Source organism: Hydra viridissima, unplaced genomic scaffold (genome assembly GCF_058129835.1).
Source record: "Hydra viridissima isolate aposymbiotic clone 2 unplaced genomic scaffold, HvirCarnegie_v1 scaffold_16, whole genome shotgun sequence".
Lineage (NCBI taxonomy): Eukaryota > Metazoa > Cnidaria > Hydrozoa > Anthoathecata > Hydridae > Hydra > Hydra viridissima.
The window spans coordinates 6,191,753-6,217,623 of NW_028324315.1; the positions used below are offsets into that span (position 1 = coordinate 6,191,753).

At 28.8% G+C, this 25,871-nt stretch overlaps 1 protein-coding gene, 1 long non-coding RNA gene and 1 pseudogene across 4 annotated transcripts; 2 read left to right on the plus strand and 1 right to left on the minus strand.

The window, feature by feature from the left end:
* Positions 1-4,112: 4,112 nt before the first annotated feature.
* LOC149877740 (uncharacterized) lies at positions 4,113-11,127 on the plus strand. Of its 2 annotated transcripts, XM_090073503.1 has the most exons (7): positions 4,118-4,594; positions 4,732-4,868; positions 6,660-6,753; positions 9,314-9,457; positions 9,563-9,719; positions 10,303-10,459; positions 10,555-11,127. In XM_090073503.1, exons 1-7 carry the CDS (start codon positions 4,483-4,485, stop codon positions 10,606-10,608), a joined length of 855 nt encoding a protein of 284 aa, XP_089929629.1. In that variant the 5' UTR covers positions 4,118-4,482; the 3' UTR covers positions 10,609-11,127. The 2 variants fall into 2 exon arrangements, 1 of the variants encoding a protein (XP_089929629.1); XR_016447760.1 differs by lacking the exon at positions 10,555-11,127 and having other exon boundaries at positions 4,113-4,594; positions 9,314-9,426; positions 10,303-10,442.
* A 4,157-nt stretch (positions 11,128-15,284) lies between these two features.
* Positions 15,285-18,466, minus strand: LOC149877741 (uncharacterized). Its single transcript, XR_016447767.1, has 2 exons — positions 18,054-18,466; positions 15,285-15,810 (listed from the first exon to the last, which is right to left on the minus strand). It is a non-coding gene; the product is annotated as an uncharacterized LOC149877741 (long non-coding RNA).
* On the plus strand, positions 18,445-23,912 carry LOC145182228 (uncharacterized; annotated as a pseudogene). Its single transcript, XR_016447766.1, has 12 exons — positions 18,445-18,464; positions 18,679-18,749; positions 18,835-18,918; positions 18,998-19,120; positions 19,228-19,388; positions 19,494-19,601; positions 19,782-19,928; positions 20,568-20,781; positions 20,898-21,518; positions 21,652-21,827; positions 21,954-23,530; positions 23,773-23,912. The product of XR_016447766.1 is annotated as an uncharacterized LOC145182228 (transcript).
* Positions 23,913-25,871: the final 1,959 nt, after the last annotated feature.

Consider the following 25,871-nt stretch of genomic DNA (forward strand, 5'->3'; position numbering starts at 1 on the left):
TTACCATGGTACTCTTCAAATCAATCAAACTTTATCAAATAAAAGTCTTAAAAAGTTTGTGACCTTGGTTGCTAATTCTTTTTAATCTACCTTAAGGTTTGAGCGAATTTTCCAACTCTTGAGCTTGACTTAATTACGAAAATTAACTAATTAAGGGAGAGAGTCTACCTACTCAAAGCTGTTAAATTTTCATTTGTAAATTTTTATTAGTTAGTACTTAATTATTATATGCAAATGTAGAAAATTGGTCAACATGACCTTGTTAAAAAAATTATAAATTTGTACACATGAGTTGTGCCACTTCGCAGTTTTCTGCCGACTTGGTGAATTGTATGATGGGTTGCACAGTTCGTGAATATGCAGGGCATTTTATTTATGCACTGCCTAACTCATGAGTTATTCAGAAAATGAAACAATAGTTTGTAGGCATGCAAATTATCGCCTCATCTTCATTACAAATTCGTTTCATCTTCATCTAAGAATTACACTTTTACGACATTTTAGTTTTTATAGAAATACATTATACAGAAAATCAAAGACAATTGTTTTTGAATCAGATTTCTAAAATTACAGGGCAGGGGAGAATGAACTGATTGGCACAAAAGTCAAAACCAATCAAATCTTTTAGCTGTTGAAAGCTTTAAACAGATATTCAAAAAAATAAAGTGTGAAATAGGAGAAGACTGTAACATTTGGCTACCAAAGATTGGAAGAACTCTGATACTTTGAACCCAATAAAATAGTTTAAGTCAAGAGAAATAATACAAAACTCCATATTATTTTAATTTTGCACAACTTTCAGTTTGGTTTAAGTTAACGCTATTTAATGTTAGAGAAATTAAAATTGTGATAACTAAAATAACTGTTTAGAAAATAATGATAACTAAAAAAACTGTTTAGAGGAAAATTAGTCTTTGATAAAGGGTTTTTCGAAGTTCAAAGTGAAGGACTGTAGTTTTCTATGTGAGTTAGCACCTAAGTTCATAATATAGGATACTATGGTATTTTAAAAACTGTTTTTAAACTCTTGTTTTAAGTTACCTAATTACTACGGAGGCTTACTTTATACAAAAAAGCGACGTTCAAACCCAAAGTACAAGAACACACCGTGGATTCTTTTCATGTTTGTTTAGCTATTGCTCATGGATAATATCAGACTCGTAGGTGCACGGAATATAAGTTGATCTTCTTATTTTAACTCAAAAGAGAAACTTTGTAACTTATAAATCGTATCGCATTTTCCACTGATGTGCCCAATCAATCCGCATAAATAATCTCATCCAGGCTTTTATTATTGCTCATGGACAATATCAGACTCGTAGGTGCACCTACGAGTCTGATATTTATCCATTTTTTAAGACAAATGGGAAAAATACATAACAACCACATTTTTGTATTAACTTTTATAAAAGATTAATATAGAAATAACTGAGCCAAACTTTTTTAAAAAACGTTGAATAATAACTTGATATTGAGATTTAATCTTTCCTTTTGTATTTTTCTCACTAACTATTTTATTTAAAAAAATATCCTCACGAAATTATGATGTGATACAATTTATAAATGATATAATCATCACAAAATTAAGTATTAAGGTTCTAAAAATGACCTTAATACTTAATTTTGTAATTTTGAAAAATACTTTTGTTTGGTAGAAGAACCGTTTTAAGAGTGTATTCTTCCTTTTCATGGACGGTCAAAACCAAAAATAACTGTTTAAAAAAATAATAATTCATAAAATAAACAACTGAATGCAAATTTAATTAAATTTAAACAAGATTTAAATAGAAAATTAAAAGTTTTCATTTTTACGAAACGTTTATAATTTCATCTAATCCTAACGCAACTTGTGATTATGTTGAACACTCAGTAAAAAATTCGTTACAATCGCAACCACACGTAATCGGATTATCAATTTTCTAATTGTATTTTAATAGTTTTTGCATTAATCTGCAGAAATGTTCCTGATTTTGGAACATTGAATTGTGTGCTGTGCAGTAAGTTATTGTTTGGCAGATTTAAATATTCTGCGCTTCAATTTCATTGAATAAATTCGTCTTTTGCAATTTGTTTTGTTGTTGTTGTTGTTGTTTTTTAATTTAATGCGGTATTAAAAATATTATTTTGTTACAATGTAGTATTAGTACTCAAATCTTAAAATTCTAAATCATGCGCAACGATTACGATTACATGCCATGCGCAACGATTACATGCATTACGATTAAGTCCCGACAGTATTCCGATTTTGACATTACAAGAAGTATTATGAGAATGTTTGCGCAAGGAATTCTTAAACATTTAACATTCTCATGAGAATTTGTCAACTTTGATAAAGGCAATTAGCACAAAAAGTTATTTGACGGATATGTCAAAACTTATTGACATGCAAAGTCTGAGGCATAAGATGTTAATAAGAGAAAAGTTCTATGGGATCAAGAAAAAAATTCTTCCAAACTAAATCCTCCACTCAATCAAGTCAATATTTTTAAGTCAATACTTTCTTCAAACCGTCAACTGCTAAAATCGTAGACGTTGTAAATGGCCGAGAGGATCATATTTTATTGTCACATCTAATCTTTTTCTACTACCACCAATTCCTTTCATAGTTGCCGAAAGGTAGACTTTCAAACGCATCGCACCACAAAAATCACAAGCTCCTTTTGTTGGAAAGCTATAAATTTTGATGGTATTATCTCACACCTGAGTGATAAGGTCCTACTCTACGATTTCTTCTGCCCATCCGTACAATCTATTCTTCAGAATCGCTAATGCAAGATTTGTTGCATGTACTTTGCATCTAACGTGCAGGTGAGGAATTGTTTGGTTGTTTGTCTACGTTGTGAAAAATTATTGCAGGTTTCCCAGAGACACCAATGAATGTACCACTTTACTAACTATTATCATTATATTTCCATTTGACTACAAATAAGTTGTTTACAATATCAACTCTTTTTATCCATAGTTTACAATTGCAAATCCGTCATTTTTCCTATAACTCAACCAAAGATCCCATAAAGCCATTATACCAGTGTACACACTAATTGCTTCTAAACAGTTTGCAAGACTTCATTCACAACAACGATTGATTAGAAATATATACGCTCGATGAACATTTCAGGTTGACCATGGACAGATACGAAGTAAAAGATACAGCTAGACATTACGTTTATATTTAACGCAGAAGTATACTTAAGTTTTTTATATATTGTAATACAACTGAAGTACAACTTAAATTGTTAAATTTCATCTTAAAAATGTCATCTATTTATCTTAAATGAAATTTGTTATGGGAGGGGGAGGGGTTTAAAATACATGACGTGCTTTTAGGAGGGTTGGTAATATTATGACCTATTTGAAGGGGAGGGTGGAAGGGGTCAAAAATGGTCGCAAATTGCTTGATGTGCTTAATGGACGACTTCCATTTATGAAAGATTCTTTTTTTTTAAGTCAAAGTTTGGATGCTTACTGACGAAGAATTAAAAATTCATATATTGCAGATTGTGTAGTTTTTGAAAATCAAAAATTTTAATATGCTTAAAAAATGCTTTTTGATTTTTGCTCAAAACATATCATCAAGACAAAACTGTCTTTCATAATTACATTAAAAAATCATCATTGTTAAAAAAAATTCTTCTGATATTTCCATTTTATATCAATGTTAAATATGCACATTACCCTTTATGAGGGTATTGCATTTCACACGTGTTGAAAATGTAGTAGCCGCATGTGCTGTTCAACATACAACTATTAGTATCCTTTGGTCTTGATCCTAAAACCTTTGACTTTGATCTCGGATGTGAATCATATCCCTAAACTCCTGTAAAGTTTCTTGTAGGATTTCTAAAAAAAAAAGATTTTTCCCTAAAAATGCATGCTTAGATAAATATTTTTATTTATAAGGAACATTAACGGGACAGAAGTATTTAGAGCCCTTTATGTTGAACAGTTGTGAGACTCACAATAGAGTGAGCCGTGCTTTATAAATATATATATATATATATATATATATATATATATATATATATATATATATATATATATATATATATATATATATATATATATAATTAAGGCATTAAAAGATAAAGAACTTAAAAATACAATCAGATAAACGAAGTTTTAAACATTTGGAAACCAACATGTCACTTTCCATTTTTTAAGACAAATGGGAAAAATACATAACAACCACATTTTTGTATTAACTTTTATAAAAGATTAATATAGAAATAACTGAGCCAAACTTTTTTAAAAAACGTTGAATAATAACTTGATATTGAGATTTAATCTTTCCTTTTGTATTTTTCTCACTAACTATTTTATTAAAAAAAATATCCTCACGAAATTTTAAAAAACTTGAATTTTGAATGAAGCCATCTTTGGAAGCATGCCGATAATCATGCAAGTCAGTGCATTTGCTGAGCTCAGGTAGAAAGTAGTTTGTCCTATAATTATTATTTTGTTTGCAGAACGCTGTTGCGTGGTATGATAACTCGAACATTACTCTCGCTATTTTTGATAATTATATCATTTTTCAAATTTGTCGCTTTGGATTTTGATTTTTTTATCGACAAAAGAAGCTTAAAAGAAGATCTAGGTTAGTCAATTTTTTTGAAACTGTTAGAGGAAGAATTAGAAATAGATCTCTTTATGTGTTTCTTACATAGATGTCCTGTCAAAAGTAATTCGTTTTTAAGATACATAAATAAATTTTGATCAAGTTTGGTATTTCAGGTATCACCCTTGATGGCTCTGTCTTTTTGGTGAATAATGGCTATATAGCACCGCTGTTTAAAAATGTCTTCAGCAACATTTTTTTGCCACTTGCTCCTAATGTCACGCAAATTCGTCTTAAAAGAACTAATTCTAAGGTGAGAGCTATTCTAATAGTTAAACATATTTCATCTGTGTGTATTGTGTGAGTCTATATATATTCATCTACCTCCCTAAAAGCAAATATCTAAAAAATCATTCCCAAAATTTTAAGCTCAACAAGATCACTCAATGCTTCCCCCTTTTAGAAAAAATGAACTCGAAAACCAATGGTTAATTTCAAGAATATAGGGGGTAAATAAAATATTTTTAATTTCTTTTTTTTTTTTTTTTCTTATAAATACATATTTATACATATATGAGTAAAAACAAGTGCTTTTTGTTTTCCAAAAGTATCAATCCAGTATTTTGAATCTGAAAAAGAAATGCAGTTGAATCAAACAGTTATTACTCATGTTGCTAACAAAAATCATAGGATTATAATTGTCCATTTTACAGTGCGTTATTTTAAATTCAGATTTTAAAGAAGAGTAACAGTTTCAGAAGAAGTTGATAAAAAAAATTCTACAACAGATAGCTTACAACCAATTTTTGTAGTTTGAAACATCAAAAAAGACCATCATTCTTGTCTTTCTGATTCAATTTTTTGAATTTCTTATTTATCCTACTTATAATCAAACTGTACTGAGCTGGCTTCATTAGAAAAGAGTAAGGCTGTTTTTTCTTGAAAAGGTTGGTTTTCCCATCTGTAGTCAAACTGTCTCTACCTATAGATATTCTGGTGTTGTTCATAATGCTAGATTCATATGGTTTGCAGCTTCTCTCCAATTAACTTTAGTTTTTCCACCAGAACACAAAGCTGAAGATAGAAATGTTGATTAGTGATTTCATTGTTTGTTTTTATCCCTAATTCTATTTACTGTCTAATAATGCTATCAAACCTCCCTCCTAAAAAAGGAAGCAGTGCAACATTGTATTGGTACAGCAGACTTTGTACCAAATGAGATCATCACTGTTTAGAACTTTGTACCAAACCTATTGATGCAGTTCTATACTCTTTGTACAACCATAAACTAGTATTTGGATTGTAATTATTATTACTAATTATTATCATTATAATTGTCATCACCATCATCATCATCATCATCATCATCATCATCATCATCATCATCATCATCATCATCATCATCAGGGTCAGAGCATCAGCAAAGATCTCCCTTCTTTGGCCCTCTTGTTTGATAAATTTTCGTATATGTTTCACATGCTTTAGTTGGGAATAAATAAGAGGTGATTAGCCTTCTTTTCCATTCATAATCTGTCTTTACAAAACTCTTAAAACTGAAGAGTTTAAAGCTTGATACTTTTTTTGTTTGTCAAAAGTTCTTCAGTGCTAAAAATATTTTTTTGGTATTAGTTACAATCTCTTTTTTTTAATTCATGTAAATTTTACCAACATTTAACCACACAAAATTTAAATTCCTCACAGTCAAAATTGAAAGAATAAGAAAATTCTTATATAATAGGAATATTTTGACTATTTCAATTTCAACATAATGGAATAATGATAGCTAATAATTATAAGCTCAAAAATTCTATTTTTAATATTATTATTATTACTATTACTACTACTACTATTACTACTACTACTACTACTACTACTACTACTTCTACTACTACTACTACTACTACTTCTACTACTACTACTTCTACTACTACTTATCAAATATTGCTATTATTATTGCAATATATCTTACTTTTGTAAAGTTGTACTAAAGCACATAAGCAAATTGTTTCTGTTAAACTTCCTGCTTAAACATACAAGTGATCTATGTGCTTTAGTCTTAGAATTTACTTTCAAGAAAAGACTGTAATTTTTTTGTTTTGTTTAGAAGTACCGAATATCTCATAAATTAACTTCTTCAAATCATGCCATCTTGAAAGATCCTTCAGAAGTAATAGACAACTATGACACAGATTTGCATGGTGGGTCAAATAAATTGTGTATTTTGTCCATATTTTAGTATTTTGTTGTTAACTTATGAATCTCTGATTAGATAAGACTAATAAACATTACTTGTTTTCAAATTTTGTACGTTGTACTATAGACTTATTATGTTTTAAAACCATCCACAGAATTTTATTTTTTTAATGGTTTAAATTTTTTTGTTGTTTATAAACTTATCAAAAAACATTCATGAGAAATATTTTGAAATATGCCAAAGGTGTAAACCCCCTATCATGACCTAAATATGTTAACTGATGAAAGCTACATGTAGGTGGTAGAGTTGTTATAGCATTGTACCTTGTAGTTCTGATTCTTTTATGTAATTGAAGTTAACACGTTTGATATTCTCAATACAAAATTTAAACATGGCTTCTGATGTGAGTATTTGGTTTTGGTATGGTTATTTTAAACTTTCTTTTTACAGTATCACTTATCCCATTGCCCAGTGACTTTTCGTGGGACATGGCAATTAAGTTTCATTCATCTTTAAGACTAAATTTGTTCTCTAGTTGGCATATATTCTAAAAGCTTTTACATTTTTTTTACTGTCCTCAATCATCAGTAAATAAATGTATTTTAGGCAGATTGGGAAATTTTTTTTTTAATGTGGGTATGATTAGTAGAAATATTTTGTAAACAAAAGGTTACATTGTCTGTTATTTCATTTGATATAAAACACTGAGATGTATATCTGCGTCTTTATAGTATATCAATAATGGAATGTAAAGAACATTGTTGGGTGTTCCGGTGATGACTTTGTATTTCATCCTGGACTATGAAAGCATAATTTTCAGCTAAGTCACTAATAATTAAAATCCTCGATGAATCCAAACTCTTTTTTAGTTGATTAAGGTACTGGGAGTAGGCAATAAAAGAATGATCTTGTAGCTTTTCAAAGTTACACCAGATAGATATCTCTATTATATACTATTAATCTCCATTATATAATATACTAAAGGATAAATTGAAGACATGAATTTCTCTAACAATCTTAAACAATAGTTTAAACTTAAAAATTTGTAAATAAACACAGGGCAAATCGTTGAAAACAAAAAAACAAAAACAACTGTTAATGACTTTAGCCAACAAGCATTAGCCAATGACATTAGAACAAAATTCATATGCATACACAGTCAGATAATAAAAGTTTAATGAAAGTTGGAATATCTGCTGACAAATTCAATAGTGTTGCACAATCTGTTTGCTATTGCTTGTAGTTTATCTCAAAGTCATGTTTATATATTCTAAAAGTTATACAAGTATGTTGTTACTGGTTCTTTACCAGCACAATTAGCTAACTTTGCAAGCATGAAACTGAGCAAGCATGCATTCTTCATTTTCCACTGAGCTCACAGTCTTTCAAATTTAAGATTTCACAAATATTTAATGTGTCAACTAGCAATTTTGCATTTTGTGGATAAACAAACACAAACAAAATGTGTGCAACCAGCACCTGGCCAAAATGCACCACTTTGGTCTAAGTAAACCATATTTTGAGTCGCTTATTTGAATGTCTAGATTGCTGTCTTTATACAACATTTATAGCTTCTTTAAATTATACAAAAGTATTATTTCTGTTTATGGGTATTCTTTCCTATGCTTACATAACCTTTGTTTTTAGCCATAGTTTGACCAAAAATTCTTTGAGTTGTAAAACTTTTTAACAGAATCTTCTACATCTTTAGGAAAAACTTTACCATGATATAATGGAGAAATAGCTAACAATCATTTTTCATGAAAAAGCTGTCCGGCTTTCTTTGTCTGATATTCTTTAACTGCTTTCTTTTGTCTGATATTTTTTAACTGCAAAGTGATTTTGAACTTCTAAGATTGACCAACTTGGGGGGTGAAAAGTGGGAGAAGTTAAACAATAGTTCATCTGTTAGAGCTCTGAATTTTTTTTTTTTTAATCAAGTTTATAATTTTGTCAAAGTTTTTACTTTTCTTTTAGATTCTATTTGTTTCATTCCACATTTTTTCTGAGGGAACATTGATGTGATTTTAAATTTTTCAAGTTCTTTACCATTTAATTATGCATGCAACCTTTTGTTTTTCCTCTGAGTGTAGATGTTTTTAATGATTTTGAATGAGATTTTAGAGGATATATCAAAATCCTGAAGATCTAAAATTTGGTTGGTTTGGCATGGAAAACAGAAGTTATTAATTCTTACACTCTAAATTAGTTTACAATAAATTATAATATATTAGTAAATAATCTAAAACTTTAAGTTTTATACAATTCTTTTTTATAAAACTTTACTAACAGCGAATTAATTTTATCAAGTCAAACAGATGTTGGCATATAGTTTAGCTATAATCAACCCTTTTTGTTTTTTGCTTTTTGTTTTTTGAAATTGAGAACTAAAAGAATTATTGTTCCAAAAAGAATTCTGAAAACATTTTTATTATGGCTAACTTGCTTGAAACAAGAAAGAAAAAAAGTCACAAAAAAAATAATATTTCTATTATTTCAAAAATGATATCTCCATTCAGATCAATTGAAACAGACTATTTAATAAAAATCTTGTTTATTTTTAGATGTAACTATAAAATTTGTTTGCACCGGCCTTGTAACTGGCATTGCAGATGTTACTTACAATTTTGAAGTTGTAAATCTGATAAAGAAAACGAGCGTAGAAGCAGACATAAATGTGAGAAAAATATGTTTGCAAAATGTGACAGGTGGTCTTTAACTTGTGGATATGTAAATGTTGTGTCTAATACTTTGAAATTTTTTAATAATTTTGTTAATTATTTAATAATTTATTTTAATTCTTTTTAATTCAGGGATTCTTTCATCTTCTGTTAAAAGAGATGCTACAAATGTTATGGTTGTTGTTGTTTTGTTGCTTGTTCCTTTTTTAACTCTCCTGTTGTTGCTTAAACTGTTTGGCACAAAATTATTTTGCAAGTCAAAGAGAGAAAATGCAGCATTTTTGAAATCGTAAGAAACATGTAGTACTATTTGTGCCATATTCACCACAGACATATGCCTTACAACAGACAACTATATAGTTCGTGTAATGTGAAGTATGAAACCCTCAAGTTTTGTAAAAAAAAGACAAAAAACAGTTTTTCTTAAAAGGTTAATATGAATAAAATCTTTCAGGTTTATTCACATAACCATTTGAATGCTAAGCAGTTTACACTGTATGCAAATGCAGGTTCTAAAAAATTACAAATCATTTGTGTAGTAGTGTAGACTTTTTTTTTAGTGAGGGGGAGGGAGAGGGGGAGGGTAGGAACTTTTGGGAAAAAAATGTCTGGTAAAAGAAAAGAAAGAAAGGATCTAAAACATAAAAATAAATCATTTTTTATAAATCATTTTTTCTGATAAAACTGCCTACTTGCTTTTTATGTTTTGGTAGTTATAGTCAGAATGCTGATTGTTTTGCGAGGGATAAAAAACCAAGAACACACCTTGGGTGTTCTTGTCCTTTTTTATCCCCTGCAAAATTTGATTTAATTTTATCTATCATTTAAATTATGACTTGAAGAAATAAACGTTAATTTATATTTTTATGTAGAACAGGTTCAACTCGTTCAGCTGATATTGATTATGATCAGATGCTAAAGATGAGCTCCTTTGAACATAGCCATGAATACTCAAAGAACTCAAGACACAGTAAAAGAAAAAACAAAGAGAAAATTCGTTCTGAAAAACTTCTTAATCATGCTAAAAAGGTTCAGATTTTTTTAAAAAGGTTTTCAAGAGATTTTTACATTTGTTTTTTTTATTTTTGAATGCATTTTACTTTTTTTGGAACAATTTTTTAAAGATTGCAATGCGGAATTCCCTGGAGATAAAAGGCAAAAGTCAATTTTCCGTTTGAAGGCTGTGGTTTCATAATTACTTTCAGCTGCGAGTTTGATTGTGACATTCCAAGATATACTAACGAATGATAGTGTTCAAGAAAATATATAAATCGTATAAAAGGTTTATTAAAAGAATACTTGCAAGTACTTTAGAATGGGTTCAAACATTTCATAAGCCTTCATGCTTGTTTTGCATCAGGATTGCAGGAGTGCGTATTAATGTTCTATTAGCAAATCTTTTTTTTTATGGTCTTATTTGCTGAATTTATTTTTACAGGATTATAACGAACCATCACAGTGCTTTACCGAAATATTTTGATAAGTGGACTTTAGAATTATTGATGTTACTTTTAAAACTAGAGTGATTCTCGTTTTAGAATTATTGATGTTACTTTTAACTATGACTTTTAACTGAGTGAATCTCGTTTTAAAATTTTCTGGTTCATTTGGATTTGATTTTTTCTGCGTTCATATTTTGTTGTATTTTTTTTTTGTTGAGAAAAAGTATTTTTATAACTTTGGTTTCTTATGAAAAATTTTTATTCTTTTTTGATGCGATATCCTTAACACTCCCTTCTTGATGAAACAATCTTTTAAAAAACACCCTGTTTTTGAAACGATTACTACCGACTCGTCTAATAGAATTTTACGCATGTTCAGGTTTAAAAGAAGGGAGAAATCGTAGCATATTATCTAAAACCTGGGGGGGGGGGGGTTTATTAGATGTTTATCAGTCGTTGAAATATTTAACACCAGATCAATCTATTGATAAAAGATCTCTAAAAGATAATTGGTTGATGTGAGGCTCATTTTCTCTATTCTTCTAAGATTCCAGGGCACAAAATTTAACCACTAAATTACATAGCTGATCTAGACGCCCTCTTTGAGTGAAATTCGCTTGAAATGCATGTATTTTTATTTGTTGATGACACTTTAGGAACGTGCAACAAGAAAATATATATATTTACTTAAAATCAATAAAAAGCTGAAAAGAGGCGAATGTGTGTTTCAGTGCAGTAAAGGTGGACTGTTATTTGTAAAATGGGAAGACACAAAAGAAGTCCTTATGTTGAGTAATTGTCATAAAGCTGAGCTTACAGAAGTGATGAAAACTTTGAAAGACGGCTCAAAATGTAGTGCTCCTTGCCCAGAGATGATTGCGTTTTATCTCGAACTTATGGGAGCGGTGGACTTTATGAACTGGATCGTAAATCGAACAAATGGTGGAAGAAAGTGTTTTATCGCTTACTTATGATGTCCCCTGTAAATGCTTGGATAAAACGTAAGGAGGCCACAAATGACAATATTCCTTTGAAACAATTTTTGGTTCCCCTGGCAGAGGAAATTATAAATGAGGGAAGAAAAACTGCAGCTGTACAACGTTCATTGTCGAGAGGGAGACCATCTATGAAAAAAGTGCGACAGGAAAATCTCCACATCTTCCTGTGGAAGGAACACCAAGACGTAGATGCAGAAGATGTGCGGAAAGCCAAACACAAAAACGGACAAAAGCAATTTGTCTGGAATATGACCTTCCATTATGTTCAAAACGTTTTGCAGCCTATCTTGCATAAAATATTTTGTAATATCCATGTAATTTCATTTTTGTTTATGTCAATTAGTTATGTTATGCTCAAAATATACAATATTTATTGAGCAAAAATGCTTTATTATATAACAATAAAGAATTCAGCTTTTTTCAAGAACAATATTTATATGATACTGATGGTACACATATGAACCACTAGAGAAGACTGCTGGTACATATATGTACCGCCATCCTCGCTAACCCCTTTATTTTTTAGTTGCACTTTTCCAATAGATTAGGTTCTATTGACTAAAAAAATTATAAAAGCACAAAAAAAACGTACTCGTACTTTCTTAAAAAAAAAACCGTCTCGAAAGGGTTAAGTCGCTAACTTTGTATTTGCTGAACATTCTCTGGATTAAGTCTAAAAAGCCTGTTTTTACCTGTAATATGAGAACCGATGAAGTGAAAGAGATTAAATTTCAGCCTATGAGCATTCCAAATTGGCTTTCTCAAGGGGAATCAATTGATTGAAGACTTAAACAGGTTACAGGGTTTCTTTTTTATGCTTCCATTTCTAATGGCAGAGACTATTTTGTAACCATAAAATTAACCAGTGGATAAATTATTCAAATATATTCTGAGCAATTCTTTCAGCAAGGTTCATATGTTTTTGAATATTTTTTTGTGTGAATTGGAAAAGATACCTGCCACCGAGTTCTCGGCATATTGTGTAAGATTCGTCTTTTATTTTTGTATATTTTTATACATAATAGTTTATTTTTGACGAACCTTAAGCTATTAACAGCATTTTTTTAAATATTAACCATAAAAAAACAAAAACAAAATCAATTAAATTAGTCCAGAATTCGAATTCCTTTTCATGAGTTTTTATGGTCAACTCATTTAGTAGTATCCTAATTAACTATCTCTGCATCAGCCCCTGCTGCAGTTGCAGTAGCAGTTGTTTCTTTTATTAGTAATACTTATTTTTATCCCTACTTCTTTTATTATCATACTTTTTTTTTTTATCACTTTTTTATTACATTTTTTTTCTAATAGTTCTTTTATCCCTCTTAATCTGATCCTGAAATTTATTCAGTAAAAAAAAAAATTTGATAATGTTCAGTATCATCGTTTAACAATAAATTTTCGTTGCTAAATAAGTTCCTTTGTTTTGCTGTTGAAATTAGAACCATTTTTCCTGATTCTTTGTTGTTTGCTGCGTTTCTTCGTATTTCTTTTGCTTTAACTATAGATGAACTAATTTTCTTAAACATTTCAGAAAGTACTGTAAGTACTAGAAACAAGCATTAATTTCTTTAATTGCTATTTGTAAACACGAGTAGGGGAAACAGGGGCTAGTTGGCTACAGAACTTTTTTGAGGATATCAAATTGCACTTAAAAAAAAAAATATTTGGTAAGCATGTTCAAGTGTCAGACATTATAAAAAAAATAATTGGTGGCCCAAAAAGGGCCTCCAAAAAAGAAAAAAATATGTGCCAACTTACTCCTACCTGGGGTAAGTTGTCTATACTCTCAGGGTAAATTGGCACACCATATAAAGAGACAAGTTTAGCAACATTAAGCATATCTTTCAAACGCATCTGTTTTATGAAAAGTCTTGATGATTTTTATCCAACAATATTTTTTGACATTAACTTTTATTACTCTTAAGTCAATCGAATAGACTTTCCCTCTATAAAAATAGCATAAACAACATTTTTTGTAACACTTTTAGAATTTACAGGCCTGTCTACTTTTTTTTTTAAATTTCGCATGTCTGTAGATCTGTAGTGTTATATAGCTTAAGTGAATTTACGGCTAATGCGAAAAGTTGTAAGTTGGCACATGTTGCTTACTAGTCCCGCGATCATTGTACCAACTAACCCCAAAAGCTTTTTGCTCACAAAATGGCTTATAACCCTCAAAAACGCGAAATATTGAGAAACACAAAATGTGACTGGTTAGAGTGAACCATACAATACCTAAATCTATTCGAGTTTACTTGTAGCTAATGCTATTGCTTTTTTAAAATTGAAAAATTAATATAGTTACAAAATTACAAAATTAGTAAAAAAACACAAAAATCGCTATATTTTCTATGTGCATGCGCATATAGCCCCGGTCTCCCCTACAATACAATTCAAACTCAGGAAGTAGTTGTTAGTAGTAGAATAAAAACAATTTTGTCAAAAATATCCTTAGTTTTTCTTAAGTCTAATGACATTTTGTGAATTTCAAAATGAAAAACTCAAATATATTTGGATTAAAACAACTTTATCTTTACATCGAAGTTCGATTTTTTTTACTTAACAAGTAAAAAGCAATTAAAAATTTAGTTTAAAATGTTATCTTTAAATCTTTAATTTTGTGTTCTTTTAGATCAGCTAATCCGATTTGATGAGGACCTACTTAAGCTTTCTGTCCAAGTACAAAACACAACCCTTTTTTTTGATAAATTTTTTTTCTTTTCGTACGAGTAGTCAATGTAGGGATTATCAATAGAAAAAAAAGGCACAATAAAAGACATAAACAAAAGGACATAATGAAACAATAAAAGACACGTAGACAAAAGAACTTTGGTTTACGTGTCCTTTTGAAAGCTTTAATCCGCTTTTCTTTCTTGTTCTTAATATTATCGACTCTCCCATGATTAAATACCGAATTTGATGATTTGCAAACCCTAAGCTCGTTTTATTGAAATATTTTTTTCACAAAATATACAAAATAATGACAAGTAGGTTCAAATAATTATTTGCAAATACTCATTTGAACCTTTATAATAATGACGTATTTGTCATCCCAAGTGCCAAAGGGTTAATGCTTAACCGGTCCAAATGATGTAGGATCTATTTTATTATTACGGGCTTTTACTTATAATGGCATTGCGACTCTCAATGGAAAGTGGTACATAATCATCTGTATTCAGTCTCTTTAACGCTTTCACATTAAATTCTTAAAGAGAAGGCAAACTATTTGTCTTCAAAAACGAACCATTTAATTTCATTTACCTAACTGTTGTTCATTAAAATATGAAGTTCACTGATATATTAAATTAACCGCTGATTTTTTTGTTTTAAATTAAGCCTTGTGATTGGATGATTTAACAAATATTTTAATTCGTGGGTTAGTTAAATAAAAATTCACAAAAAAAAAAAAAATTTTATTTAATTTCTTTTCTTCTCTATATAATTTTACTTTCTTTGGTATAAAAAAGTATCTATATTTTATACTTGTTAAACAAGAGATCCCTGGATCCCTTGTCTAAAAAAATTATCAATAATAAAACAAAAAAAAATTTGTAAATGTAAATAATGCTTCTTTGAAAAGCAGACGTCGATAACAAAATATTTGAAAAGATCAATTAACGATAATGGTTGATTGTACGAAGGAATAATAAAATATTTCAAGGAGAAATTCATTGACGCAGGAATCAGGTTGAAAAATCTTCTCATTATATGTTCGACCAACTTTCGTGAAGTCAGTTTAAATCATCCATTGAAGATCGATGGATGGAGTCCGAATTACAAGATTGAAAAGCTGTGGATAAACATCAGTGTACCTTTTGTATCAAAAAACAGTTTGATTTCTTTAACGCGAAGATACCAAATACACCCATGACGACTTGATCAAGTCATGGATTGAGTTCCAAGAACAAACTTAAATTAGCAATGAAGAGTTGAAAATCTGTAAGAAACACAGGAACCTTTTGATCATTCCAAAAATATGTGAAATATAGAAATAAAAAATATATGTAAAATATTTATAAAATACTTGTAAAATGAGTTTATTGTTATTATTGCTGTTCATTTTTATTTAAAGATCAATATAAAATATATTACTTAAAGTATATATAAAATATAAATGATCCAAAATAAAAATTTTGTCAAAATAAGTTGATGACAAAAACTAAAATAAAACCTAATAAAATCAAAAAAAGAAATTGAAAACTTAAACCAAAGCAACTTCTAAGAAAACCAATGCTGAAAACACCAAAAAAGATGAATTCATAAATCATCAAATTAGTTGCAACAAAATTTTCTGATTTTGTATAGATGGCCAGGCCTACTCACAGGTAGGAAACATTTCACATCTGGAAAAAGGCCAAAGCTCAATGGTGGACATGTGAAGCTAGACAATGTTCTAAATTTTTTAAAAAAATGTTCTAAAAGATTTTTTCAAAACTGTTTCTCTTTAGATGCGTTTATATTCTTTGAACATTAAATTTTTTCAGAGGTTAAGTACATGTACCTGTATTAACACTTGACCCTTTGGTCTGAATCTGTTTGTTTTAACTTCAAATTGTTTTGGAAAAAACAAAATAAAGTGACCATTTGTAAAAAAGGTTAACATAGCTTTACCAGCACACTTTCTTCAAGGAAGATAAAAACAAACATTTCTAGTTAGATCCCTGATTTTTATTTGAGTGTTGTAGTTATATATGTACTTATATATGATTTATATGTCACTTTTGATTTATATGTCATTTTTGATTTATGCAGTAAATAACTGAACTGTTTTTAAAAAAAATGTTAATTGTAGCAAGTTTAAACTTCTATCATCAGTGAATGCAATTCAAAAAAAAAATTATCATTTTAGCATTCTGAAAATTTAATTTACTTCATTAATACTTAATTTACAAAATTAAAATTGTCTGAATTTAATTAATTCATCTTCAATTAGTTCAGGGAAAATAATCACATAACATACCTTATTTTTTCACATTACATTTTCAAAACTAATTTTTGACATAAACTAGATATCATAAGGTTTCCAAAATTTATTATATTGCTCTTGGACATTTTTAAGCCTAAATTATTTCCACAAGCATATGGCTTAAAATAGGACCATTCCGACAATCTTTTTTTATGGCTTATTTGTATGGTGTTTTATTATAACTTTTTATTTTGCTGAGCAATATACTTTTCTTAATATACCAAAAAACTCAAAGAAACCTTTAAACAACAAAAACCATGAGCTTGACAGAAACCAACAGTTCTGATTTGATTCTTGTTCAAGAAAATTAATTTAAAAATAAAGTATGCATATGAAATAACATTTAAAAAAAGACTATAATAACAAGTGGAAAATTAAAACTAAATATATAATCACATTAAGATTGCTTTGTAATAAAATTGACTTTATATAAAGTTAATATACTAATATCAAAATATAATATAAATCATTTAATATCATAAATATACTTAAAAGTAAATAAATAAACTCTTATTGAGATATAAGTTCTAGATATAATTCTAGCAAACTATTTGATTCACATTTCATCTCTCATCTTGTTTTCAGCATTGACTATATCATTACATAAAACCTGTGGGACCACTTTTTTTAAAAAAAAAAAAAAACTTACGTCAAAGCAACAAAACTTAAATGGAAACTTATTGTCAAGAAAACATAAGGAAAACCATGTTACCTGAAAGATTTTCAGAGTTTTGGAATTTTTATTTCGACTAAGAGCCAAATCTTTGTGCAGAAATGTGAGAAAACCTGCTGAATTAGTTAAAGTGTTAATGGCTATTTAACAAACTTACAAAGCCTTATAATAAAAATAAATTATTAGATTAGTTATTCTTTATTGTAAATGTAATTATATAAAAATAAATATAATTACAACTTTAGAAACAGAAAACTTCATACCTTCTTATCTATCGTTGATAAGTTTAAAATCCTTAATTTTATTATCATTTGCGATATAGTTACTGTTTAATTTTAAAATGACTTTTTGTAAATATTACGGAAGTTAACCAATGATTTGAAGAAAATTTTACAAGTTTTAAAAGTTATACTGACTTATTTAAAAGTTTGATAATAAAAAATGCAGCTAAACCAGTTTGTTTGTTAATTTAAGAAATTATCTCGGAAATTTATTACAACAGCCATTTCTCACGACTTTATATTGAAAGATTATAATATACCTGGTAGTAATATAGTGGAAGCCGCAGTGGAGGTTTCTTGATTGTTTGATTAAATTTCTACAGTTGTTTAGGAAAGGCACTGTTAAGACATCGGCCGAACCTTCGGCCAAAGTCTTAACAATGCTCTTTTTAAACTTTCGGACCACAAATTTCGGCCGAAATGTTTACTCAGCATAATTTAGGTAAGCGCAAGAAAGTATCACTCAGAATACGATCAAAGTCTACTAACTCGCAATACATAATTATGCGTAAATAATTATTTCTAAGTTATGGGAAATATTCAATTTTAATTTTTAATTTTTCAAAACGCGCTTTAATTTAAAATATTTTTTAAGGCTTCTTAGCTAAGAGAAAACAAAAGGTTTTGATGCCAAAAAAAAGAAATTTTGAAATGGAAATGGAAATGACAAGGCATATGTTAATTTAAATGTCTAAATTTTTATAGTTTCGATATTTTTAAATTTTTATCAATCTAGAAAATATAAGTTAATATTCAATTTTTTTGAATTAAAAAAAAAATTGTTTCATTTAACAAATGAAGTAAATTCTAGATTAAGAAAAGTTTAAATGAAAAGAAAATCAACAAATGATTTATTGTAATCAAATTTTACTATTATGTTATTAGTTCAGATATTTCAGATTGTGATGACATAGACATACCAAATGGTGAGGCAGAAGATGTTTTAAGTTTGCAAGGTGTTTTGTTAAACTTATCACTTACCTGAATTTTTAATTTTTGTTAATCTAAAAAGTCACTAAACTATGTAAATTAAATTTTCAGATAGCGAAACGACTTGTATTTATAATATTGTTAAAGAAGCTGAGCGCTGTGTTCTATCTGTTAATGACCCTACAAAAGTTTCAAGTTTGCATGATTTTTAGATATTTTTTGCTCTACAACCTTTTTCCATTTATTTTGAAATAATTAGATCTTCACATTTCAGATAAAATTGATACCTACATATGTAATTTGGTTGAGGAAGCTAATCAATGTCTTCATAACTATGAGATATACAATACTGTTCGGTTTGCTGCTTTCTCAACTCCAAAAGAATTTGGTAGTACAGGTAAAAAATATTGAAACAATGACAACTAAATGATTGTTCAGAGTTACCTCATTAAAGTTGTAATATGTATTTTTGTTATCTATATATATATATTGTTTCATTTTTAGATATATTTTCCCGCAAGCATAAGGTATTATGGGAAACATCCCCAGAATTTTGTAATACTCCTTACATTGTTTTGTCAGTAAAAAGGTTTGACTGTCATCATGGATTTGATCGGAATTATAATGCTAAGCAAAAGTATATTGAAGCAAAAGAAAATCAAAAAGTAACAAGCAAATTTAATTTTAATTGTGAAAATTTGGAATTTCATTTAAAAATCTTTAAAGATATTAAATAATAAAAAAGTAAATGTCTTTATTTTTTATTACAGAAGCTTGATCATTGGTATAAATCCGAATATGTGATTCAAGACACTAAGAAATTTGAATGTCCAGCTAAAGTTAACATGAAAGAGATTATATATTTTACTAATTTAAAGGTATTTTAATGATATTTGTTAAGTTTACTTTTCCAATTACACTTTTTGTATGAAATTTTTAAAAATTATTTTTGTATGATTTTTTATAATTTTTGTTATTTTTGTATGATATTTATTTATTTTTTTGTTATAAAAATTGTTCACTTAAAAAGTCTGATCAATTCTGTCATTTTTTTTCAGGTTGTCAATCTAAGAAAATATTACAAGAGTCTTGTGTCAAAAGATGTTAAAAATTCTTCGATAAAACAAAATTCTCCAGTATATTCTAATAAAATTAAAGTGGAAATCGACTGCCTAATGTGTCACAGAAATCATCCCCTTGGAAAGGTAATTATTTTGTGCTTTAGTAGAACATTGCAGACTGTATTGATTTTTGTTAAATAAATAAAATTTGAGTAATTATTTTAAAGTTATAGTCTTCTTTATTCATAACTACTAAAATTATAGATACAGCAATGTGATCCAGAATAAGTGAGAATTTGGCCAAAATTATTTTTACAATAAATAATTATTCAACAATGCAGAAAATTTTATCTGTGATGTAAAGGATGTAGAAAAGAAATGTTATTTTTAAAAACTTTAAGTAGGATAAAATATACTCAGAGGGGGAGCAAAAATATTTTTTTACATGAAAATGTGAAAAATATGAGAAAACAGCACCATAAAAATAATTTATATAGAGTACAACATTTGTTCAGACATGTCTGGAAAAAATTTCCAAAACAGAAAATTGAATTTGATATAAAATTTGATTTTTTAAAATGTGTTTCTTACAACTCATATGAATATATATATTCAAATTTTTATGGTAAGGCTTATTTCTACACATGTATTGGTTTTTATTTTTATTTTTTGCATGCACATAGTTTTAATTTTTTGTTACATGTATGTTTGAGTACACCATTAATGGTAACAAACATAGTTGTAGTAATGTAGATTAGTTACATGTGTTGTTTAAAACTTCAGAGTGAACTTCTCTCTCAAAAAATTTATCATCGATTGTCAGCAAACATTTCTGAATTTGTAAAACAAGGTGTTTCAAATGTTCGCAAGATGAAGAGACTTTTAAAAATTACTGAGTGATATGTTTGGAAAAAAGGATTTACCTCCTTCTAACAACAGAGATTCTACCCAAGAAATAATGTCATTCACACATAGGTATTGAAAGTCAAAAGCTCAGGTAATAATTTTTTTAATTTTGAGTTTTGGTTTAATCTATAAAATTATTCGGTGATTAGTATAATCATTGAATAATTTTAATTATTAATTATTATATATAATTCATTAACTTTAAAGATTCTCAAGCATTGATCAAGATTGTTTAGAAAACAAAATAAGCGAGTGGAAGGTTGATGCTTCTGTGAAAATACATTTTCATCAAAAAGTAGTCATAGAAGTGATGAGCTTTTGTTTGTATATCAAGCTGATTGGCAAAAAAAACTTCTACATAGATATGGTAATGAAATGGTGTTTTTAGATGCAACATACAAAACTACTCGATATTCATTGCCATTGTTTTTTTTAGTGGTAAAAACAAGGAGATACATGCTTTGGAATCTGTTTTTATTGGTGTGTCTTTATTTTATCTCTATATATCTCATATATTTATATTATATTTCATGCAACGTAAGTTCTAATTACTTGTTAATAACATTTTGTTATTTTATTAGGATGTGAAGTATTCATCTGCGATTTTCATAGAGAACAGGCATGGGATTGTTGGATTAAAAAACAACAAATGGTTGTTGTAGCAGAAAAAATCATATTTTAAGAATGTTGAGATCCATTGCCTGGTCAAGGTCTTTTGAAGAGGAAGTAGATGCCATGAAAAGGTTGGAACTCTCTGAATTCTGATGTCAAGAGGGTTTTTCAAAATTAAAACATTATCTTGAAACTTATTGGATTCCTATAAAAAAGGTATTTCAGAAAAGGATGACTTTGAATAATTAGACTTTTATTTGAGACCAATACTTGTTACAACTATTTGGTTGAGTTTGCATTATTTTAAGGCAAGGCTTGTGAAAGTAGAATTGCTTTATTTTTAATTTAGACGTGGATCTCATGGTACAGAAAAAATCGTTTTTTAATTTATTGCAACACAAATAATGGTGTGGAAATACAAAATAAATTGTTTAAATATTCCTATTTAAAGAAATATAACAACTCCTCATTGACAGGCATGTTAGCTTTATTGATTGAAGAATTCTTCACTGATAAGCTAGAAAGGTAAGTTAAAATAAAATAAAATTATTGAATTAATGTTTGATGGGACTAATATCAATTTGTAAATTGTTCATAGTAATGATGTTATTATAAAACTATTACTTATTGTGTTTTATCAATTCAATTTAGCTACACTGATGCCAACTTTAAAATGGATGCACAGTACAGAAGATATGGGTGCTGTGTGCCAAAATATCTTTTTAATCGTCCTTGTAGTTTTGTAAAGCATTGCTTATTGCGAAGATCAACTGCTGATCACATGGATTTAAACAGTGTTATAATGATAAAAGAAAGTATCTTTGCTGTATCTAGTACTATTGAGTCATCTAACAAATACTTTGTGTACTTTGGTAATGAGAACACTATGCCAAAATGTACTTGTTATGATTGGATGTTAACAGGCTCCCCAAGCAAACACTTCTTTACTGTATTCCGGAAGTATCCTACTTGGTCATGGGATGCATTATCAAAACTTTATATAAATTCTCCATTCTTGAATTTGGATGCAGATAACTATGATATAATGCAAGAAAAAACCCTTTTTACTTTTTCAAACTCCTTGTTACCTTCTATGGAGTCATTTTCACCTCTAAAAGAGTCATTTTTGCCTTTAAAAGAAGAAGAGACTATTGTAGAAGCTCAACAATATACTCACATTTATTCTGGTTTTGATGTTAGGGAGATACTTAATACTATAAGAAATCTATCTTTTGAATTCGAGGCAAACTCTGATGAAATTGTTGTTACACAAAACTCTTTCTTCTCTCATAGACAAACTGAATAAAGGAAGAGCTAGAGAATCTGGGATTCCGGTTACTAAAACAGATATTAAATCAAAAAATAAAAATAAGCACATTTCAATTCCTGTTCGGAAACCAGTAAAAGTTCAAACAACTGTGTTGGAACTTGGGAAGAAAAAACAATCATTGCTTCTAAAGTATTTATAACTGAAGAGAGTTACTTAGCAGGCATATTTGAAAAAGAAATTGTTGAAGAGCCGGTAAACAAGGAAATGTTTATTGCTGACCAGGTGATAGTTCTTTCTGATAATGGTAATGAACATTCAGCAAAAAAATTGACTATGTTTCTTAAGAAAAATCTTTCCTCTGATGATATTAAAGATATTACAACCGACCTCATGTTGTCAGACACTGTTATCAACTCAGTGCAAAAAATGATAACTGGTGTTTCTGGTCTGCAGGATCCAGTTTTGGGCCAAAATTTGTCATTTTGTGTGGTAAAGGAATCATTTGTACAGATATTACATGATGGTGATTTACATTGGCTGACAATTAGCACTTTTGGCTGTTCTGAAGGTGAGGTATGTCTTTTAGACAGCATGTTTAAAGGAAAAGTGAAAAATTATGTTGTCAGGCAAATTTGTACAATAATGCAGTGTGCCAAAGATAACTTGACAGTACGAGTTTTACCAGTGCAACAACAAACAAATAATGTAGATTGTGGTTTGTTTGCATTGGCATTTGCACAGCATATTGCTTCTACTGGCTCAAATCCGTGCTATGTTTCATTTGAAAGCAATGAAATGAGAAACCATTTACTTCAAAGTATTGTGGAAAACCAGTTAAATGATTTTCCAAAGACTGAAAAATTGGCAACGTTTTGTAAAGAAAAAGAATTTAAGTTTACTCTTTATTGCATATGTCGGTAAATTTGGATGGCTTCAGATAAATTTATCAAAGATAAGTAAGTGAAGTAGTAATAAAATTTTGTTTCAGCTTTTCAATCTCTCTTTCTCTCTCTCTCTCTCTCTCTCTCTCTCTCTCTCTCTCTCTCTCTATATATATATATATATATATATATATATATATATATATATATATATATATATATATATATATATATATATATATATATATATATATATATATATATTATTGTGCTACTTCTGTTCAGATTTTATTTGTACACAAAGTATTAATCTATTTAGACATGGTGCAATGTGGAAAATGTGAACGTTAGTTTCATTGTGATTGTGAACGTATACCTCAATATATTTTGGAATGTGAGAATGTTGAATGGTATTGTTGCCGATGCACAATTACTTTACAATGTAGTATTTTAACTTGAATAGTTCTTTAATATTTAAAAACCTTTTTTATTTAGTTTAAAGTAGTTTGTAATTTGAGTAATTAAATTCAGCGTCATTAAAATTGTGAAATTGTAATTATACTTTAAAAGTTTAGAGTCTACAATATTTAAGTTAATATTTTTTTTTTTTTTTTTCTTAGAAAAATCTCATGGCTGGATATCATGTGACAAGATAACAAGGTGTTTGAAGCAGCATTTGAAAAAGACAAAACAGTGTTTAAACATAGTTTCAAAAAACATATATGATACCTTTTGGATCTTAATCACCCGCTACAACAAGGCATAAGCTTTTATAACATAGTTGCACGGTGAACGGTCTAATGTGTTTATTCCGTATGATCCGTTAGTTAGGCAATGTGAACACACACAGCCTAAAGGTTGCTTTTGTTGTGTTTTTTTTTTCTTTTTTATAATAGTTCCGGTTTAATTCGGTTGATTATTTTGCTTGGAGTTGCTTACAAGTCTTATTGGTCTCAATTAACACGTTTTACCACGCAACCAGAGAAATATCCAAATTCAAACTAGAAATGGATTTCGCAATAACCAGACATGTCCGTGATGTATAAACAGCTGCTCCTGTAAAATTTGTACCGTCATGAATCTAGATATCACCAAGTTGATAACGAAGAGATTTCAAAGCATCAATTACGTTCCTATTATTGTGCCGTTTTTATGGACAGGGCGAATGAGTAAACTTCAGTCGTACAATAGTAGGGTCATTTCTAACATCAATTTCACATAGCGGGGTCGTTTCCAACTGCGTGATTGCCCCCCGTGCCTATTTATTGATATTCAACAATTCGCATAATTTTAAAATAACAGCTTACGCATAATTAGTATAATTTGAGTGCGGACTTTGATCGTATTCTGAGTGATACTTTCTTTTGCTTACCGCATAATTTAGGCGGCCATTATGAAAATTGCAACACAAAAATGAACTCCAACTATAATGCTAAGATTACTTTGACAATTATTTAAAAATGTGCAGTGCCTGGAAGCATAAAAATATTTATAGTTTTCTATGAATAATCAATAAAATGAACTTTAAACTGTTTAAAATTAGAGGTTTGCAAATAATAGCTACAATGTACGTGCGATATGCCATCAAATATAAAACTTATATTTTAGAATTACAATAAGGGTGTGGACGGCATAATCTGAATTAAAAGCTCCGGTGCAATACAAACAAATAATAAATATAAGCCTCAAAATCCCTCTAAGCATGTGTAATTAAAATTGTTAATTCTCTGGCATAAACGCCAATTTTGCGATTTCCAAAACAGGTTGGGCGCTACTTGTTTTTTCTTAGTGATTTTCAGAAAATATTTGAACAGCTAATAAGATTCAAGTTTTAATGATTTGTTCTGTTAACTGTTTCTCTTATGCAGGTTTCAATCCTAAATTACTCTCTCAGTATGCTAGAAGGTTTATTATATAATTGTATGGTAGGCAGCTTTGGGCTTAATTTCAAAAGAATATCTGATGATGATGATGATAAAACTAAAAAAGTAATGATGAAACTTCGAAAAACGTAACACTTGAAAAGTGTGAAAAGTTATTGGATAAATAAAAAAATATCATAAAAAATATCAGCTTCATATAGGGTAAGGTTGCCAACATTGTACCCCCTAAGACAAAATTAAAAAATGTAGGCAATCTACTGAGTAGAAACCTGGATTTTCAATTGGATTTCATAATTTAGGGACTGTTTGTTGTAAACATGTTTAAAAAGCTCAAAATTTAAAAAGTCTCGAAAAATCAAACTAAAAAAATAGCGCTAAGAGTACAATTAAGGAAACCAGATCCTAAATTGTACCATTGCTATCCAATATTGTACCACTTTCTTGATTTCAATTACTTTACAGCTTTGCACATATTTTATGATTTTAGACTTAAGGGATTTAAAGAACTGATTAAAAGGAATGGTTTTTATAAAAT